General features: G+C 38.3%; 2 protein-coding genes across 2 annotated transcripts; one reads left to right on the plus strand and one right to left on the minus strand.

Moving 5' to 3' along the window:
* The first annotated feature begins 663 nt into the window (after positions 1 to 663).
* On the plus strand, positions 664 to 6,871 carry LOC127416293 (myosin-6-like). Its single transcript, XM_051655559.1, has one exon. It carries the CDS (start codon positions 728 to 730, stop codon positions 6,536 to 6,538), a length of 5,811 nt encoding a protein of 1,936 aa, XP_051511519.1. The 5' UTR covers positions 664 to 727; the 3' UTR covers positions 6,539 to 6,871.
* Positions 6,742 to 21,312, minus strand: LOC127416342 (mitochondrial basic amino acids transporter-like). Its single transcript, XM_051655653.1, has 4 exons — positions 21,040 to 21,312; positions 12,761 to 12,804; positions 12,020 to 12,103; positions 6,742 to 10,073 (listed from the first exon to the last, which is right to left on the minus strand). The coding sequence occupies exons 1-4, from the start codon at positions 21,065 to 21,067 to the stop codon at positions 9,291 to 9,293; spliced, it is 939 nt and encodes a 312-aa protein (XP_051511613.1). The 5' UTR covers positions 21,068 to 21,312; the 3' UTR covers positions 6,742 to 9,290.
* Positions 21,313 to 22,009: the final 697 nt, after the last annotated feature.

The raw sequence follows: 22,009 nt of genomic DNA on the forward strand, positions 1-22,009 counted from the left end.
CATGAACTAACAATGAACAATACGTTTACAGCATTTATTAATCTTCGTTCAGGTTAATTTTAACATATGCATTTTTTAAATCAAAAGTTGTACTTGTTAATGCACTATGAATTAACATGAACAATTGCATTTTTATTAACTAACATCAAGATTAATAAATGATATAAAATTTTTTTTTTTATTCATGATACCTCATGCATTAACTAATGTTAACAAATGGAACCTTATTATAAAAAGTGTAACCCAAATTTGCTAACAATTCATTCGTGATTTTGAATGTGTTCTCAGACTTCTGGACCCCCAGTATGCTTTAAATCATATAAATATCATGTAATGTAATAATACTTTGTTATAAATATAATTACAAAATATCAAAAATAAGAATGTGTAAAACTAGGACATCACTTAAATACTATACTGAATATTGAAAAAGAATCAAGTGCTGGAGCTCTATCTAATATTTCTAAAGGTTGGACAGCAAATAGAAACATTCAGGGAGGTGTTAGTTGTCTATATAAGGTTATCAACAGCTAAAGGTCTCGTAATTGACCCCAAACTACTTTTAGCTCTTGATAAAAACCTGCATGTTCTTCCCTTTCAAATCCTTATTTGGTTCTTTGTTACACTCTATAAAAACCAAGCACTAGAGGTTTGTGTTCTCTAAAGTTTCCTCAGCCGAGGAGTGTTCATTAACTCTCAGTGTGCCTGGAAAACTCAATCAGTCACTATGGGTGATGCTCTGATGGCAGAGTTTGGAAAGGCTGCTCCCTTCCTGAGGAAGTCGGACAAAGAGCGTCTCGAAGCTCAGACGAGAGCCTTTGACATCAAGACCGAATGCTTTGTTGTGGATGAAAAGGTGGAGTTTGTCAAGGGGCAAATTGTCAGCAAGGAAGCAGCGAAGGTCACTGTTAAGACTGAGGATGGAAGGACAGTGACCGTCAAAGAGGGAGACGTCCACCCGCAGAACCCACCTAAATTCGACAAAATCGAAGACATGGCTATGCTGACTTTCCTTCACGAGCCTGCGGTGCTGTTCAACCTCAAAGAGCGTTATGCAGCTTGGATGATCTACACCTACTCGGGGCTGTTCTGTGTAACCGTCAACCCTTACAAGTGGTTACCCGTGTATGACTCTGAGGTAGTCGCAGCTTACAGAGGTAAGAAGAGAACAGAGGCACCCCCTCACATCTTTTCTATCTCAGATAATGCCTATCAATATATGCTAACTGATCGGGAGAACCAGTCGGTCCTGATCACTGGAGAATCCGGTGCTGGGAAGACTGTCAACACTAAGAGAGTCATCCAATATTTTGCCAGTATTGCTGCCGCTGGTGGAGCTACTGGAAAGAAAGACTCTGGCAAGGGAACCCTGGAGGATCAAATAATTCAGGCGAACCCTGCACTCGAGGCTTTTGGCAATGCCAAAACTGTGAGAAATGACAACTCGTCTCGCTTTGGAAAATTCATCCGCATTCATTTTGGGACAAGTGGTAAACTCGCCTCTGCTGATATTGAAACATACTTGTTAGAGAAGTCTCGTGTGACCTTCCAGCTAAAATCTGAGAGGAACTATCACATCTTCTTCCAGATATTGTCCAATGAAAAGCCAGAACTACTGGACATGCTGTTGATCACCAATAATCCATATGACTACTCGTACATCTCCCAAGGAGAAGTAACTGTTGCATCAATCAATGACAATGAGGAGCTGCTAGCTACTGATAAGGCCTTTGATGTACTCGGTTTCACTTCTGAAGAAAAGATGGGAGTCTATAAGCTGACAGGTGCCATCATGCACTACGGCAATATGAAATTCAAACAGAAACAGCGTGAAGAGCAGGCAGAGCCTGACGGTACAGAAAATGCAGATAAGGCTGCTTATCTAATGGGGCTGAACTCTGCTGACCTGCTCAAAGGCCTCTGCCATCCAAGGGTCAAGGTAGGCAATGAGTATGTTACAAAAGGACAGAGTGTAGACCAAGTGTACTACTCAATCGGTGCAGTGGCAAAGTCAGTGTACGAGAAAATGTTCAGCTGGATGGTAGTAAGAATCAACCATTCCCTTGACACCAAACAACATCGGCAGCATTTCATTGGTGTGCTAGACATTGCTGGCTTTGAGATCTTTGACTTCAACACATTTGAGCAACTCTGCATCAATTTCACAAATGAAAAGCTGCAACAGTTTTTCAACCATCACATGTTTGTGCTCGAGCAAGAGGAGTATAAAAAAGAGGGAATCGACTGGGAGTTTATTGACTTTGGGATGGACCTGCAAGCCTGCATTGATCTGATTGAGAAACCTCTAGGGATCATGTCCATCCTCGAGGAAGAGTGCATGTTTCCAAAGGCAAGTGATCAGACTTTCAAATCAAAGTTGTATGACAACCACCTGGGCAAGTCAAACATTTTCCAGAAGCCACGGGTTGTGAAGGGAAAGGCAGAGGCACACTTTGCCTTATGCCACTATGCAGGCACTGTTGATTATAATATTACAGGCTGGCTGGTGAAGAACAAAGACCCACTGAATGAATCAGTTGTCGGGCTCTATCAAAAATCCTCTTTAAAGTTGTTGAGTCATCTCTTCTCATGTTATGCAGCAGCAGATGCAGCTGAAAAGTCCAGTGGGAAAGGGGCCAAGAAAAAGGGGTCCTCTTTTCAGACAGTGTCTGCCCTGCACAGAGAAAACCTCAACAAATTAATGACCAATCTGAAAACCACACACCCACACTTTGTCCGCTGTCTGATTCCAAACGAGAGCAAGACCCCTGGAATCATGGACAACTGCCTTGTTATGCACCAGCTTCGCTGTAATGGTGTACTGGAGGGTATCAGGATTTGCAGGAAAGGTTTCCCAAACAGGATCCTCTACGGAGATTTCAAACAAAGATACAGAATCCTGAATGCATCTGCCATTCCAGAAGGCCAGTTCATTGAGAACAGGAAGAGCGCCGAGAAGCTCTTAGGGTCACTAGACATTGACCACACACAATACAAATTTGGCCACACAAAAGTCTTTTTCAAAGCCGGCCTGCTCGGTACACTGGAGGAGATGCGAGACGACCAACTTGCTCGTATCCTCACTAGGATCCAAGCTTATGCACGTGGCTTACTCATGAGAGCAGAGTATCAGAAACTTGTGGAGCGCAGAGACGCCCTCATGGTCATCCAGTGGAACCTTCGTTCCTTCCTTGGTGTAAAAAACTGGCCATGGATGAAACTGTTCTTCAAGATAAAACCTTTGCTAAAGAGTGCCGAATCTGAAAAGGAGATGGCAAACATGAAGGATGAATTCAATAAATTAAAAGAGGCTTTGGACAAATCTGAGGCCAGGAGGAAAGAGTTAGAAGAGAAAATGGTCTCTCTCCTTCAAGAAAAGAATGATTTGCACCTTCAGCTGCAGTCCGAGCAAGACACCTTAACTGATGCTGAGGAGCGATGTGAGCAGCTCATTAAAAGCAAAATCCAGCAGGAAGCAAAAGTCAAAGAGCTTTCAGAACGCATAGAGGATGAGGAAGAGATAAATGCAGACCTCACAGCCAAGAAACGTAAGCTGGAGGACGAATGTTCAGAGCTCAAGAAAGATATAGATGACCTGGAGCTGACACTGGCCAAGGTTGAGAAGGAAAAGCATGCCACTGAGAACAAAGTGAAAAATCTCACTGAGGAAATGGCATCCCTTGATGAAAACATAATGAAGCTCACCAGAGAGAAAAAGGCTCTACAAGAGGCTCACCAGCAGACACTGGATGACCTTCAAAGTGAGGAGGACAAAGTAAATACACTGACAAAAGCTAAAGCTAAGCTTGAGCAACAGGTGGATGACCTAGAGGGCTCATTGGAACAAGAAAAGAAAGTTAGGATGGACTTGGAGCGTAGCAAGAGAAAACTGGAAGGAGATGTAAAACTGACTCAGGAGAACGTAATGGATTTAGAGAATGACAAACAGCAACTAGAGGAAAAACTCAAAAAGAAAGAATTTGAAATTAACCAGCTCAATGGGAAGATTGAAGATGAGCAAATGGCTTCAGTGCAGTTGCAGAAAAAACTAAAGGAGAATCAAGCTCGAATTGAAGAACTGGAGGAGGAGCTAGACGCTGAGCGTGCAGCCCGTGCAAAAGTGGAGAAACAACGATCTGATCTTTCTCGAGAACTGGAGGACATCAGCGAGAGCCTAGAGGAGGCAGGCGGAGCCACATCTGCTCAGGTGGAGCTCAATAAAAAAAGAGAGGCTGAATTTCAGAAGTTACGCAGGGATCTTGAAGAATCCACCCTTCAGCACGAGGCCACAACTGCCACTCTTCGGAAGAAGCATGCAGACAGTATTGCTGAACTAGGGGAACAGATTGACAATTTGCAAAGGGTCAAACAAAAGTTAGAGAAGGAAAAGGTTGAATTAAAGTTGGAACTGGATGACCTTTCCTCAAACATGGAAAGTGTTGTAAGGGCCAAGGTAAATCTTGAAAAGATGTGCCGGTCTCTGGAAGATCAGATGAATGAGCACAGGTTGAAAGCGGAAGAAGCCCAGAGAGCTCTTATTGATTTGTCTACCCAGAAAGCCAAGCTGCTAACTGAAAATGGGGAACTTGGACGCCAAATGGAGGAGAAGGAATGTCTGATTTCTCAGCTGACTAGAGGAAAGGTCTCCTACACCCAGCAACTTGAGGACCTGAAAAGGCAACTTGAGGAAGAGGTGAAAGCGAAGAATGCTCTTGCTCATGCTGTACAGTCAGCTCGTCATGATTGTGACTTACTGAGAGAGCAATTTGAGGAGGAACAAGAAGCAAAGGCTGAGCTCCAACGAGCCCTGTCCAAGGCTAATACAGAGGTGGCAACATGGAGGGCAAAGTATGAGACTGACGGAATCCAGCGAACGGAGGAACTGGAGGAAGCCAAGAAGAAACTTGTACAAAAACTGCAAGAAGCTGAGGAGGCGGTGGAAGCAGTGAATGCAAAGTGCTCATCTCTTGAGAAGACTAAACATCGCCTGCAAAATGAGATTGAAGATCTGATAATAGACCTTGAACGCTCAAATGCAGCATCTTCTGCCCTGGACAAAAAACAGAGATCATTTGACAAAGTCCTTGCAGAGTGGAAACAAAAGTATGAAGAGGCACAATGTGAGCTTGAGGCAGCACAAAAGGAAGCTCGCAGCTCGAGTACTGAGCTCTTCAAGCTAAAGAATTCCTATGAAGAAACTTTAGATCATCTTGAGACAATCAAGAGGGAAAACAAGAATTTACAGGAGGAAATCTCAGACCTAACAGATCAGGTGGGTGAAGGACGGAAGACTGTTCATGAGTTGGAAAAACTCAGGAAACAGCTGGAACAGGAGAAAGCGGAGTTGCAGTCTGCACTGGAGGAAGCGGATGCTTCAGTTGAACATGAAGAGGGTAAGATCCTACGAGCCCAGCTAGAGTTCAACCAGGTGAAGGCAGACATTGAACGCAAGATGGCTGAGAAGGATGAAGAAATGGAACAAGCAAAAAGAAACTACCAACGTATGGTTGATTCCTTGCAGGCTGCTCTTGAGGCAGAGACAAGAAGCCGTAATGAGGCCTTGAGAGTAAAAAAAAAGATGGATGGAGATCTTAATGAAATGGAAATTCAGCTAAGCCAGGCCAACAGACAGGCAGCTGATGCCCAGAAGCAGTTGAAGATGGTACAGTCATGTTTAAAAGACACTCAACTCCAGCTGGACGACACACTTCATAGTAATGATGACCTTAAAGAAAACATAGCCCTTTTCGAGCGCAGAAACAACCTCATTCAAGCAGAACTAGAGGAACTGAGAGCCATGTTGGAACAGACAGAGAGAGGTCGCAAACTAGCTGAGCAAGAGCTTATAGAAGCAACTGAGAGGATGCAACTCTTGCACTCACAAAACACTAGCCTCATCAATCAAAAGAAGAAGCAAGAATTGGATCTGCTTCAACTTCAGAATGAAATGGAGGAGCTGGTGCAAGAGAACCGCAATGCAGAAGAGAAAGCAAAGAAAGCCATCACAGATGCAGCTATGATGGCTGAGGAGCTGAAGAAGGAACAAGACACGAGTGCACACCTTGAAAGGATGAAAAGGAACATGGAACAGACCATTAAGGACCTACAGCACCGTCTGGATGAGGCAGAGCAAGTAGCAATGAAAGGTGGGAAAAAGCAGCTCCAGAAAATGGAAGCTCGGATCCGTGATCTTGAGAATGAACTGGAAGCAGAGCAAAAAAGAGGTTCAGAGTCCATTAAAGGTGTGCGCAAGTTTGAGCGTCGCATAAAGGAGCTTACTTATCAGACAGAGGAGGATCGCAAGAATTTGACAAGAGTACAGGACTTGGTGGACAAGCTGCAGTTGAAGGTAAAATCCTACAAACGTTCTGCCGAAGAGGCAGAGGAACAGGCCAATGCCCACATGGCCAAATTACGAAAATTACAGCATGAGCTTGAAGAGGCAGAGGAGCGTGCCGACATTGCAGAGTCTCAAGTAAACAAGCTGCGTGCTAAAACTAGAGATGGTGTACCTGGAAAGAAATCACAGGATGAGTAAAGCCCTAAGTAGTTGTGCTTCCACACATTTGTTTGTTTATTGATTTAAAGATTAACACGACTATAAACACACCTTATTTTACAATTGTACGATGGAATTCCTATAAAATGTTAACATTTAATCAAAACACACAATATGACAGCACAAGCCAAACCTCAGACAAAACATGGATTTAATTGACATGATGCCATATTTTCAGATGCAAAAAAAAAAAATAAATAAAAAAAATAAAAAAAAATCATGATAAAATATCATTTAAGAATTAATGTTTTTGCTTAGAATTTGAAATGCACTTTCATGTTGAAAAATAAATTAAATACATTTAACCATAAATGTCTCGTTATTGATTTTATATTGCTGTCCTTCCAAACAAATTTTCCTTATCTCACCTATCCTGGAATAAAAAAAAATACTGGGATTTTTGGTTACATTTTCATATACGATAAACTTACAAATGTTTTTATAAAAGTTGCAACTTTAACTGTGAACACAGAAAAAAAATAAAAAAATAAAAAATAAGTTCATCCATACCATTTAAAAATACAACTAATTAAAAAGAACACAGTACACAAATTAATTTTACCCATATCTGAAATTGTACATTATGCAATGTTATGTATTGTACATTCATGAGGTTAAATGTTGAGACAAAAAAAGAGACAAAACAAGAGTCATTGATTTTTTTTATCCCATTTATTTTGGCTGACCAAAAGCAATTTATAAATTGGTTGAGGCCAACTAAATTTTGAATGGGAGCAATGCTGAACTAAGCCTTTTCTTACAAAAATAGGACAGCAGTTTACCAGTCTCCATATTGTTCTGTCTCTTCAGCAACAGCAGCAATGACAAACTTGAAAAACAACAAAATCTAAAGCTATTAAAATGAAAATTCAATTCAGTACTATTAAAACCGATTTAACTCAGTAAAATGCAGTTTATTTACATTTCTCACTGATATCACACATGTACTTTGTTCTCAAAGCAGCTGTCTAAACTTCCCTTTTTAATCAAATACTAGATATTTACAGTTAATACGACATACACGTAATCCGTAACCTTTACAAAAAGAGCAGCAGATGTCTCTAAAAGCCTACGTAATCACACTAAGCTAGAAACTGTATTTGTAATGAGCTTCCTTTGTACTGTTTTGTCTTTTACATTCAGAACTCTGATAGCATCTGATATCAAACATTTGCAACTCACCTACTGACACATCCTTCTATATGCCGAGAACTTTCAAGCTTTGATATATACACAAACATAAAATATTTATTGACCTTACATCATAACAGACAACCCACATGCTTCAGTCAACCAAAAGACAGGACTTAACGTAAATACAGTATGTCATTTTAAATCTCTGATAGCACAGCAGTGTTGATATCATTGTCACAGTGGATATCCACTGTGTCAGATACAACTTGTAACCCAATTTTAACAAGTTACAGTAAACATGCAAATATTGCATTCATTTTCAAAATTCTGGGCAGGAGCCACATGGACGAGGCAAGCACTCTAACTTTAGACCGAGGGATCAGAATTTGGTGTGTATGACAAAAACCTTTGGAAACAACAGGAAACAGTATAAGGTGAGCTAAATGGGTTAAAATAGAAATCTTGAGAATTGTCCAAAATATCAAGATTTATGGGAACAAGGGCAAACATAATCTGGTACCTACTATATTCATTGCACTTGCTGAGATAAACTGAACCGTGGGCGAAGATATCGATAACCTTTTTTGGCCATTTCACCAGTCAGAGAGCAGCTCATACTAAAATGAGATTTGCACTCCTCAGAATATAATAAAAACACTTTAATAACAAAGGCTACGTTCTGTACTGTCTGGTGAGATTGATAGAACAAATTTAACTTTTGCTATTGACCTTAGTCTTGGTAGATGACATATTGAATTTAATAATTGATTTTACATGAAGAAAACCAGACTGAAATGGGCAAAGGTTTGGTCCATTTTGTCATACTGTTGTGTACCTTGGAGTTGACGAACCATTGAAAATACATCATTCCAAAAAAATTCTAAATGGACCAAAAAAAGTAAAAGCCTGTTGGAAAATCCATCTTAAGCTGGTATCTGTGTTTTGGAACACTGTACTTAGTTTCTAGCTGGTCAGACCAGTTTATGGTAGTCAACCAGCCAATGACTAGATTTGACCAGCTACAAACCATCTATTATGTTCGAAACACAGCTTAAGCTGGATTTTCCATCAGATTTCACAGTCTTGTTTTTTTCATGTCAAATTAAGCAAGCTGTTAACCCTAACTAAGGTTTAATGCCTAGCAAGAAAGAGGGTATGTTTTGTTGAGACACTGATTTGCATTTAGCAATATAAAAAGTAGTGTTGCAGTTGTTTGCAATGTGAAAGCCAAAAGGAAAGTTTTTCTTGTTCTGCCAAGTAAAAACAAAAGGAGCCTTAGACGCAAGAGCTGTCGATTATATCAACAGTCAATGTCTTACCTTCAGTGGTCAGATTCATACGTTTAACTGTTCTTGTAAGGCAGAAAAAGGGAACATGTTTGCTTGTTTGTTAAATATTATAGAATATAAAAATATATTTACATATGCAATTCACAGAGCTCAAGTTATCTTACATGTTAACAGACAGAAAGATTGTGCAACTCCGTTGGGTGGGCAGATGGCGCACTGCGCTGCAACAGGTCAGCCATATTGGGAAGTGCTGCGAACTAGTTCCGTCCAACCGTTTTCCCACAAAAGTGGTAGTCAAAGGAAGCTACTCACAGACTGGATGGTTGCGCTTGTTGCTGCAATGCAGAATGATGCGCAGGTGCAGGTGCAGCGGGAGCAGTTTCGCAGTCTTTAGGACCCTCGTCGGGGCGTACGTACAAGAGAAACAGGGTAACGGTTGCAAACGTGGCCGCGTTGACCGGAAAGGCGCGGAGGAGAGTGGAAGTAAGTCCACGCGTGAAAACTCGCCAACCTTCACGCTCAATGCTCTTCCGCGTGCAGTCCATGATGCCGCTGTACTGGAACTTCCCGCCCACGCCGTCGGCCTGCAGTCGCGACTTGATCACGTCCACGGGGTACGTGGAGAGCCACGACGCAATTCCCGACATGCCGCCGGCAAACAGCAGTTTGGGAATCATGTAAGGGTCCTCCGGCTCGCAACCCAGCGAGCGCGTCAGTAGATCGTATGCGAGAAAGTAAACGCCAAAGCCTGGTGTCTCTCGGATCAGGGTCGTAACCATGCCGCGGTTGACCCCCCGTAGACCCTCGCGCTGGTAGATGCGAGCCAGACAGTCCAGCGAGTTTTTGTACATCTTCCGAGTGGACGACTTCTTCTCGCCCGTACCTTGCATCTGCATGCGGGTCTTAGCCAGCTCCATGGGGCAGCAGATGACGCACTGTATGGTGCCGGCCGCCGCCCCAGCCAGGAACTGATTCATGGGCGTGTCCTCGCCCAACCTGCGCATGGTGTTGCCCTGCACACCAAAGACGATGGCGTTGATAAACGTCAAGCCCATCATAGGTGACCCAATGCCTTTATAAAGGCCAAGCATCTGGGGAGAAGGTGACAATAAGTCACAATTGCCACAAAATGAATATTCTAAGGGGTTTTCAAACTTTTTTTATGCCAAGGACTCCCTAATACGATGATTCCTAAAATATAAATGCAGTTATATATTTTCATAAAGACTCATTTCTACTGTGTGTGAAAAATAGAAAGCGCGACATTATGCAGACAGCATGTTTTTGGATAAATTAAATAGTTGGCTGTAATATTATTAAAATATTTACTTTGTATTAAGTTGACATTGTATCTTTTTTCTACTCACTATTAGGGTAATGTTAGGTATATAAACCTCAAGGAGAAATGTATTGGAATTTTTACTTTGATTGGAATTTATTTGTAGATTTTAGAAAGCAGAATAAAACAATAAGAATGTTGAATTTTGGTAAACTTTTTTTACTTTTAAGAGTTTACACTTTTTTTTTCTCTCTCTGAAATTTTCCACTGACCCTCTAGCAACCCAATGTGGCCCCCGTGGGGTCCCCAGACCCCAGTTTGAAAACCCTTGTTATAAGCAACATCTTTTTACATGCACAGATATCAAAGGCTAAATTCACACCACAGTTAAATGTACCCCAAATTTGATTTTTCACCCTTACGTGACATATCTGTTTTTGGAATAAGTAGTATGAACAGCAAAAATCACATTTGACATTTTTAATTCCAATCTGGGACACTTTCATATGTGGATTGTCTCAGATTGCATCAGTGTGACTTTCAAAATCTAGATTTTGACATTTAAATATGAGCTTTTATATATATTATAATATTAATAAATTATATTATATTATATATATAAAATATAATTTATTCATATTATAATAAACTATATATAATTTATAATATTAATAAATTATATTATATATTTATATATATATATATATATATATATATATATATATATATATATATAATAAAATGTATTAATATTATAATACATTTTATATATATATAGCTCTCTCTCTCTCTCTCTCTCTCTCTCTCTCTCTCTATATATATATATATATATATATATATAATTTATTATAATTTATTATAATATTATTAAATTATATTATATATATAAATATAAATATATATATAATTTATTAATATTATAATAAACTATACATAATTTATAATATTAATAAATTATATTATATATTTATATATATATAATATAATTTATTAATATTATAATACATTATATATATATATATATATATATATATATATATATATATATATATATATATATATATATATAAAAAGCTCATATTTAAATGTCAAAATCTATATATATATCTATATCTATATATATCTATATATATATATATATATATATATATATATATATATATATCTATATCTATATCTATATATATATACATATATATATATATATATATATATATATATATATATATATATATATATTTATCTATATCTATATAGATATAGATATATATAGATATATATATATAATTTATTATAATATTAATAAAATATATATATATATTTATATATATATATAATTTATTAATATTATAATAAACTATATATAATTTATTATAATATTAATAAATTTATATATATATATATATATATATATATATATATATATATATATATATATATATATATATATATTATATTATATATTAAATTATAAATTAATAAATTACCATTTATAAATATATTAAAATTACTAAATATATATAGTTATTTTTATTATACATTATAACAATAAATGACAGTAAATAATTATATATATAATTAATAAAACTATCAGTTCAGGAGTTTCAGCTGTTCAGACGAGTCTGATATTAGCCCATGTGAAAAACCTCACTAAACAATCAGATTTGAGTAGAAAATTTGGCACAGAATTGGGCACTTCCACTTGTGGTGTGTAAATGTAGCAACAAAAAAGAAGACAAAATCACTGAAGTTACTCACTGACTCTTGACGTATGATGGATTGGAAGCAGTGAAATGTTCCTCTGTAAAGAGGTTTATCAACACTTTGCACCTGAAGTCTGACCTACAGGAGATACAGACTGATTAACACAATAACACAAGAAACCACTTAACAAGTGTGTATTTACAATATGGAAACAGGAGAAAGGGGTGGTGTGGCCTGGTCGTCGAAGATCTGGACTGGTAACTGAAAGGGTTGCAGGTTTGAACCTTGAGGGGCGATTCATGAATTATCACCATTATCACTTTAAACAACAACAATGGGGTAATTCTCATGAAACCAAGCTTGAACCATCGCAGTGAGGATTTCTATGTCAAATTAACATGAAATTCCATTCTGAAATTTGAACAATTACACATGTGCTCCATCTTGCACATAAAAATGCTAATTTTTTTGCCATACGGTAATGAGATTGAGATTTATTGGAAATTACATTAATGAGAATTACTGGGAGATGATGTGCTTGTCATGAAAATAATGTCACTATGCAAAAAATGGGCTTTTACTTTGTAAGTCACAGAGTTCAGTATGAAACAGATAGGGGCACGTATCAACCTCCCCGTCATTAAACATCCACCAAAAATAGCAGCGTTAACCGTTTGCTAGGTTGCTCTTTCAGGAGATGCAGTTAATTAAAGAGCCACAGAGAAATCAACATCAGTTTGACATGACGCTAAACTAACATGCAGTTTAATCTGCGGCATGTCGATGGTTACTTACCTTAACCGTGTCAAACGGATGTCCAACCAGGACTCCAGCGGCACCTGAACAGAAAACAGAAACATTCTGATAAATGAAAAATGTAACACTGCACAGCATATACTGCTGACTAATTTTTCTAAATAATATGTGAAACAGAACACATTAGGCAACGATAAACCATTCAAAAGTAGTATGCTACAGAATACATGGTTGTCACATGCATAGGTGAATTACGGACCGGGCCAATGGGGCCAGTGCCCTGGGGGAGCGCTGGGCTGCAAGGTCTCGCGGCCGATCAACTCTATAAACAAATGTTTGTATATGCTTAAATATGTAGGCCCCACAGCTTATACAAGGCCCCCTCAACAGGGCCCTGTGACTATGAGGGCCCCAGCCCTTTTATTGGACCCTTTTACCTTCCTGTTTCTAATAAAAAAATTTGCGCCACTCTTTACTCTTATAATGGCAATAATTTCCAAAATAGCTACCTTCATATTTTGATGCACTCATCTTATTTATATGAAATCTTTGCTGATTTTGATCAAGTAAAATTAACAATAACGTTTATTTTGTATTTAGTATTTATTGAATTCAAGCAATATTCGCTTTAAATCAGGGGTCTTCAACCATTTTCAGCCCAAGGTCCCCTTGGTGGGTAGAGAGACGGAGCCGGGACCCCCGTTACATATTGTATAAAATTGAGTGTTGCGTTTTATGCCAATAAAAACTTGGATGGTAGGCTACCAAATTATTTTATGTGTACTTCATGATGTTTCCATTGCAAAGCCACTGAAATAACCATTAAATGCTGCCCTGCGGAAAAGACCAGCTAAAACCAGCATAAGCTTGTTGGCTGGTTTTAGCTGGTCGCCCAGCCTGGTCATAGCTGGTCAGGCTGGTTTTAAACACTTTTTTTAGCTGGTCATGCTGATCTTAACTAGTCAGGCTGATCCAGGTGGTCTTAGCTAGTCTCCCAGCCTGTCCAGCTAAAAAGTGTTCAGACCCCCTCTGAAACCAGCTAACTGACCAGCCTGGCTAGACTGGGCGACCAGCTAAAACCAGCTAACCAGCTTAAGCTTTTTAATGTAAAATTATGCATAAAATGTTCCTACTCCCCTAAAGATATTAATGAAATAAGTGTCCTGAGATATCTCACCGGTCTCTGTGACAGCAAACAAAAATGTGCCGCTTTTCACCTGTCAATCATTTTGCTCGTCCTCATAGCGTTGTATTTGAAGCGGATCATTGAGGCTGTGATTCATAATGTTTGTCAGTCGAAGGCGCTATTTTTATTACAAAAGAAAACTGACCCGGGGCCCTTGCTAGTCATAATCCGCCCATGGTCACATGACCTCATTATGTTGCATGCTTGATGTAGCATGTCGCAAAATACATATTGCATCCTGCATCCAGTTTTGTGTAAAAATTCTTAACTCTAGGTATTCAGATCAAGTAATTACACACCCTTACAGCTGCCGCAATTAACTAATCGTGAAAAGTGTCAGCAGTTTGCAAAACACTCCAGTCTAAATTTGCTATGTGCTATGTGTTTTTTGGCAACATTGATCATTGTTATCAATCAGAGACATGTCTGTTGTGTGCATGAATAATATAAAGTGTTTCGATTTATTCACATCCTGACTTTGCCATTTTCTGTGCTGATTTAGTTAAAAAAAAAAAAATAATAAAAATCAACGAAATTTTGCTAAATGGATTTAAACATGGTAAAATGTGTTAATGCCCAGTCAGGAAAATGATGAGGGTGTTGCAGCACCATGATTTATCTTGTGATGTATATTTATAAAAATATATAAATTATATTAAATCGTTAAAAATATGATACTGTACAAACTGAAGTTGTAGTGTGTTAGTAGGCCTACTAAATTGTAGAAGCAAGTCTGAGACCGTCAATCCGTGCATCTTATCACGTGGCTTGTTGAGCGCGTTACCACGGAGATGTAGCGCGTATGGAGGCTTCACGCTATTCTCCGCGGCATCCACGCACAACTCACCACGCACCCCACCGAGAGCAAGAACCACATTATAGCGACCACGAGGAGGTTACCCCATGTGACTCTACCCTCCCTAGCAACCGGGCCAATTTGGTTGCTTAGGAGACCTGGCTGGAGTCACTCAGCACACCCTGGATTCAAACTCGTGACTCCAGGTGTGATAGTCAGCGTCAATACTAACTAAGCTACCCAATTATGATTTATGTCCTAATTTTCTCAAAAGAAGAGATGTTACTTTCTGTTCATTCATCAGACTGTAAATGCACAGTCAAGTCGAGCGCAATGTTCTCTGACTGTATGCTGCACTTCTGCAAATGTACCGTGTCAGTTGGGTATTCCATGCGCACATAGTGTATATATTTTATACACTTCAGAAATAGCAAGAGTTTTTATAGTTATAATTTATAGTTGTTTGCTATTCCAAACACAGCGTCTTTTTCACCACATTAGCAAAGCTGTATATGAACATGAGGACTCAATTCTTAGACATTTAGCCATTTATTTTCCATCTGGAGCAACACGTCGGCCCTCAGTGATCTTTGATGCTCATGTACGCCTGGAAATCTAACGAGTCACATGAGCTTTGTGCTCCCCAGAGTTTCTCAGTATTTCACAGGGTATTAGATGACAGCGGTGACGTACTGCATCATGTCAAGGACGACAAATCCACATGGCCGACTCTGGCTCACTGGGTGGGCTGTCACGAGAGAAGGCGTTGGCACATGCTGACCAATGAAAATATGGTTTTGTAAGGTACGTAAGGGGCAGTCAGGTGCTTATTGGTTTGAATAACCGTGGAGTCGGGCCAAGGGTTGATTAGTGACGAAAGTGATGTTGTGTAAAAAGTGGCAAAAATAAATATGCGAAGAGTTCATTTCAGTTCAGAAGACATTTGCTTGCCAGACGGTCTGATTTATTTATTTACAAACATGGGGCAACATTTATCGTTGTTAACAGCTTCATTATTTACTCAACCGTATGGATTTCTCTTTTCTGAGAAACACAAAAGAAGAAATTCTGGTGACTACATCTGTCAAGCTCTGAAAAGGACAAACAACACGTGGGATATAAGATGATGGGGAAAACACATTTTTACACTTCTAAACAATAGAACTCACATTTTAATTCATGAATTATTATCAATTCATTTTATGTGTTAATTGACATACTTTGCTTTTTCTGATTTCTTTTATTTTGGTAGGTGTGTCACTGACAAATAAGGTTGTCCACGGTGATAAAAATGAGAAATCTTTTAAAAAAATCTATAGTTTAAAACACGTCAATTTTGTAGAAATGTAATTTTTGTGTCCATATTGGTTTCATCCATTTTTGCAAAACATTTATTGCTTTTTATCAAATATATATTAATAAAAATGCTATATTTATATATTAATTTGCTTATAAAATGCTATAAATGTTTTTATATTAAAATGTCCAAGTAACCAAGTTAAAGGTTTAATATATATATATATATATATATATATATATATATATATATATATATATATATATATATATAGATCTGGACAAAAAAAATATTTATAGAACACAGAAAGAATTATAATAAACGTTATATGTTGCAAAAAATATTATATAATTAATTGCAAATAAATTATTGATTGTTTATATCGGCGTTGTCATGCTTATGACTGATATGCAAATGGTTTTCATTGGTCAATAACAGGCCAATAAATATGAGGCCAATGGTCCATCCCTAAAAAAATCATAAACGTTTGATAAAAGTATTCCAAGCACTTGATTCCAAGTCTTCTGAACTCATATGATAGATTTGTGCGAGGAACAGACCCAAACGTAAGTACTTTTCACTTATAATCTTCCCCTCTCAAATCTCAATCACATTCAGAATAAAATATATGGTGCATTCGCAAATGGCACGTGCCATAACGTAACCAAACACGGCACTCCAGTGATGAATACGCAGAATGACGAACGAGATTTGAGAGCTGCTGCGGAGGGAACGTTTTTCAGCGAAATACAACTTATTTTTCAAGTATGTTCTTCAGACAATAGAATGCTTGGACGATAGAGAGCACGATGGCTTACTGTAAACGAGCTTGACAGACGTAGGCACTATGAACTGCTGTTGTATGGGAAAAAAGCGGAGTAAAGATTCTTCAAAATTGTCCTCATGTTCCACAGCAGAAAGAAAGTCATACGGGTTTATAAAAACATGAGGGCAAGTAAATAAATGGCAGAATTTTCATTTTTGTGTCAACTATTTACGACTACTAACTTTAACGACGGTCTGGCTCGTCTCATTTGCCATGATGTCCATAATGACACCTGTGCTCCAACATTTATAAAGCACTTTGTCTTCAAGTCAGTAATATGAAACACAAGCCGGCTCGCAGATGCAGCCCCAGCACCGCTGGCTGTGATTGGCTCCCGCATGGGCGTGTGGAAGCTTCGACTCTTCATGCTCAGACAGTTGAGGGGGCTATTCTGAGCCTTTCCTGGAAACATTTCACAGCGGCTCAAGCTTGTCAGTTATTTGCACAAGAGAATAGGATGACTTCAAGAAGGTTTGTAGGTTAGCTGTTTAAATATTTAAGGTGAAATGTGTCATTTTTTTATGCTAAAATACTTTCTCCTGTCCCCGCTTAATATGCACTAAGTAAGTCATTCGTAAATAAATTTCCCTGAAAAGTGTAAACTGTGACTGAGGTGCTTTTTCAACACATTGCTCTTTTTGTTTGAGTGGTCAGCCTGACACGGCATCACTGACTCATCCAATGGCATGAGTTTTGGGGCGGGACTATCTGTTTGTTTGGCCAATGGTAGATGGGGGGAGTATTCAGGAAACCATCATTACATTTGCTCTATGGTTTAGTGACGGTCTTGAATATTTGGTTAAACACTTGCTAGGGACGGGGCGATATGACGATATACTGTATACCGTGGCGATGATATAAAGTGTCATTCGATAGAGATTTTGCTATGCCGTGAATATCCCGATATGTAATGTGTGCAGCATGTGCTTATCTATCAAAGTGCACGCTTCACATGAAACTTCGAGAATTTAAGGAACATAAACAGGGTTTTAAAAATTCAGTGGCCACCCAAGCCAATTCAGTTAAATTCATCTCATGGTCGGCGTTTCATAGGCACTTAATATGCTTCTCATCTGACAAGCACATCTGTGTTTCATGTGAGCGTTACGTGCACTAAATCTGGAGCACGCAAGGACACACGAGTTCTACAGGAGAGTGCAAAGTGGGATCACGCACGCAACTTAATCATTTTTGACCCAGGAAAAACCCTGAAAAAACATCTCCACAGAACGGGACGTCTGAATATGAAGAATATGAAGAGGAGCTTGTTATTAAAACAGGTGCAACATCTGTGGGGTCTCAAAAGCCGACACAGAGCAGAAAAATCTCATATGCAAACTGTGTCGCGCTACGATAATCACTCGCAATACAAGCAATTTGTTTTACCTCAAAATAAAGCACGCAAAAGAATATTATGAAAGCCAAAAGATGCACTCCGCATTAATTCAGCTATATATATATATATATATATATATATATTATATATATTTTTTTTTATTTATTTTTTTTGTGAGAAGTGTTTATATTAATTTAATATTTATTTTCAGCAAGATATGTTTCTTTTTGTTGCATTATTTCTTTTTCTTTTTCACTTATGTATTATTCTCTATGTTGTATTGCTTTGGGAAGATCTTGAGTTTCTTGAGGTAAGTTTATAATAACAATAACAACACTGGTTAACAACATATCAGACTGAAATGTGGCATAATGTGAAATTTAGCATTATGGTAAGAATGATTTAAAAATAAGTTGTTGTTTTGTTTTTTGAACTTTTGACTATTGTCAAGCTCCAAATAAAGAGAAAATTACAGCTGAAGTCAGAAGGTTACATACACTTATGTTGAAGTCATTAAAACTCATTTTTTAACCACTCCACAGATTTAATATTAGCAAACTATAGTTTTGGTAAGTTGTTTAGGACATCTACTTTGTGCATGACACGAGTAATTTTTCCAACATTTGTTTACAGACAGATTGTTTCACTTTTAATTGACTATATCACAATTCCAGTGGGTCAGAAGTTTACATACACTAAGTTAACTGTGCCTTTAAGCAACTTGGAAAATTCCAGAAAATGATGTCAAGCCTTTAGGCAATTAGCCAATTAGCTTCTGATTGGAGGTGTACTGAATTGGAGGTGTACCTGTGGATGTATTTTAAGGCCTACCTACAAACTCAGTGCCTCTTTGCTTGACATCATGGGAAAACAAAAGAAATCAGCCAAAAATTGTGGACCTCTCCAAGTCTGGTTCATCCTTGGGAGCCATTTTCAAATGCCTGAAAGTACCACGTTCATCTGTACAAACAATAGTACGCAAGTATAAACACCATGGGACCACGCAGCCATCATACCGCTCAGGAAGGAGACGCATTCTGTCTCCTAGAGATGAATGTAGTTTGGTGCAAAAAGTGCAAATCAATCCCAGAACAACAGCAAAGGACCTTGTGAAGATGCTGGGGGAAACAGGTAGACAAGTATCTATATCCACAGTAAAAAGAGTCCTTTTTCGACATAACCTGAAAGGTTGCTCAGCAAGGAAGAAGCCGCTGCACCAAAACCACCATAAAAAAGACAGACTACAGTTTGCAAGTGCACATGGGGACAAAGATCTTACTTTTTGGAGAAATGTCCTCCGGTCACAAAAATTGAACGTTTTGGCCATAATAGCCATCATTATGTTTGGAGGAAAAAGGGTGAGGCTTGCACGCCGAAGAACACCATCCCAACCATGAAGCATGGGAGTGGCAGCATCATGTTTTCCAAAAGGTCTTCCAAATGGACAATGACCTCAAGCATACCTCCAAAATTGTGGCAAAATGGCTTAAGGACAACAAAGTCAAGGTATTGGAGTGGCCATCACAAAGCCCTGACCTCAATCCGATAAATTTGTGGGCAGAACTGAAAAAATGTGCGCGAGCAAGGAGGCCTACAAAACCTGTTACACCAGTTCTGTCTGGAGGAATGGGCCAAAATTCCAGCAACTTATTGTGAGAAGCTTGTGGAAGGATATCCAAAACATTTAATCCAAGTTAAACAATTTAAAGGCAATGCTACCAAATACTAACAAAGTGTATGTAAACTTCTGACCCACTGGGAATGTGATGAAAGAAATAAAAGCTGAAATAAATAATTCTCTCTACTATTATTCTGACATTTCACATTCTTAAAATAAAGTAGTGATCCTAACTGACCTAAAACAGGGAATGTTTTCTACAATTAAATGTCAGGAATTGTGAAAAACTGAGTTTAAATGGATTTGGCTAAGATGTATGTGAACAACTGACTTCAACTGTATATAAGAGGAAATATTTTATTTCACTGACAGAATGACCCAAAAATAGAAATTACAATATGGTTATTTAATACAGAAGCCAATGTTTCTTTATTTTCCCAAAAAATTGACTGTATCGATGATATATATCGTTATCGTGATATAGAATTACTCATATGGTGATATAAGATTTTGGTCATATCGTCCACCACCAACAACTTGCTATTGTGATCTAGTCTATCCAGTATGATGCTTATTCCTGACTGGGATTCTCTTGCATTAACTTCTGAAACCCGGAGCGGCCCATTTCTGAACACTCATTATTTGGAACATATTTGATATAAGTTTGAGCATTTTAATCTTTTTTTACGAAGCTTGCATTAATGGTTTTCAGTTATTCCGTTTTAATGTTCAATAAAACACCTGAATACTTGCTTGGAGAGGTTTTTGGACACTTAGAGTAAAGAAAGGCCACCAGCGTTCCAAATACTGAAACTTCTCATTCCTTTGTAGGAACAACACAAAATCTTTGCCAGATACACTTGACATATTGGGGAACAACACAAGTTCTTTATTTTTTCTGACTTCTCTTATATCATGTATAAAAACAACAACAACAACAACAAAAATTATACTTAGTTCTTACTTATCCATTGAAGAAGAGAGTCAAGAAACCAATCTATTGTCTCGTGCTCTGTGACACCATGTGACGTGGCTACAAATAATTCAGCATTCAACATGACCTGAAACCAAACACTTCACTGTATCCTTCACATACAGAAAGACCTGCATGATTACAGTAAATCGCAGTTCATTATTCTGCTCAACTAACCAATGCTTGTTAAGGATCAGACTGGATGTGAGCTTAACTAAACCCTAATCTTACTGACACCCAGCAGGAATTGAATGTCCTGTTCGAGACTAGTAGAAATGCAACGTACCTCCTATGCAGCCAGCAAGGAAGTCCATCACTCAAACTGACTCCCACAGTCTCAACCGTCGCTTCAAAGGGGGTTTGAAAAGGGTTTTGGGACCGATAACTCGTTTGTGGTCGATTTAGGATCTTGTTTATTTCTTCAGGCCTGTCCCGCGCTGAATTGTAGCAGTCTTCAGGTTATTATAATGCATTCAAAGCACGCGCACTGTGTGTCACTAATCAGGTTGTAGTGGAAAATGTCACCTCTTAGGTTGACTACCACCTACTGGGTTTCCTGTCTATTTGTGTACCGGGCCCTGGATGGACAGTTGTCGGTGGGGAGGTGTGTGTGCGTGCGGCCAATCGCGACGCACAGATTAAAGGAGGATTCTCGTGGCAGCATTGGCGTCATACTATTTATTTAATTGTATTATGTTATTTTTACTGCTTTTCTTGAAATTATTGTCATTGTTATTTTGTATTTGATTATTGTGTGATTTGTTACTAAATAAAGCATAAAATAAAAAAAAATTAAAAAAAATTCAGACGCAATTTTCCGGGTTTCCATTTTTTCGAATTCTACTATGGCGAAGGCCGTGTCCGTCTTCTCTATTGGATGGTTACCGACGAACGGCATCGCGTGACTTCGACGTTGCGTAATAAATATTCATGAGCCTCGCCTTCGCCGTAGTAGGACTAGCGTTGAGGAGTCTGATTTGTTTGAATGAATCGATTCGCTCAGACAGTTCGATTCAGTGATTCGTTTAAGCCTCTTAAAGGGACAGTTCACCCAAAAATGAAAATTCCCTCATCGTTTACTCAACCTCATGCCACCCCAGATGTGTATGACTTTCTTTCTTCTGCAGAACACAAGATTGAAATGAAGATTTTTAGAAGAATATTTCAGCTCTGTAGGTCCATGTAATGCAAATGAATGGTGACCAAAACTTTGAAGCACATAAAGGCAGTATAAAAGTAATCCATATGACTCCAGT

Source organism: Myxocyprinus asiaticus, chromosome 25, assembly GCF_019703515.2.
Source record: "Myxocyprinus asiaticus isolate MX2 ecotype Aquarium Trade chromosome 25, UBuf_Myxa_2, whole genome shotgun sequence".
Lineage (NCBI taxonomy): Eukaryota > Metazoa > Chordata > Actinopteri > Cypriniformes > Catostomidae > Myxocyprinus > Myxocyprinus asiaticus.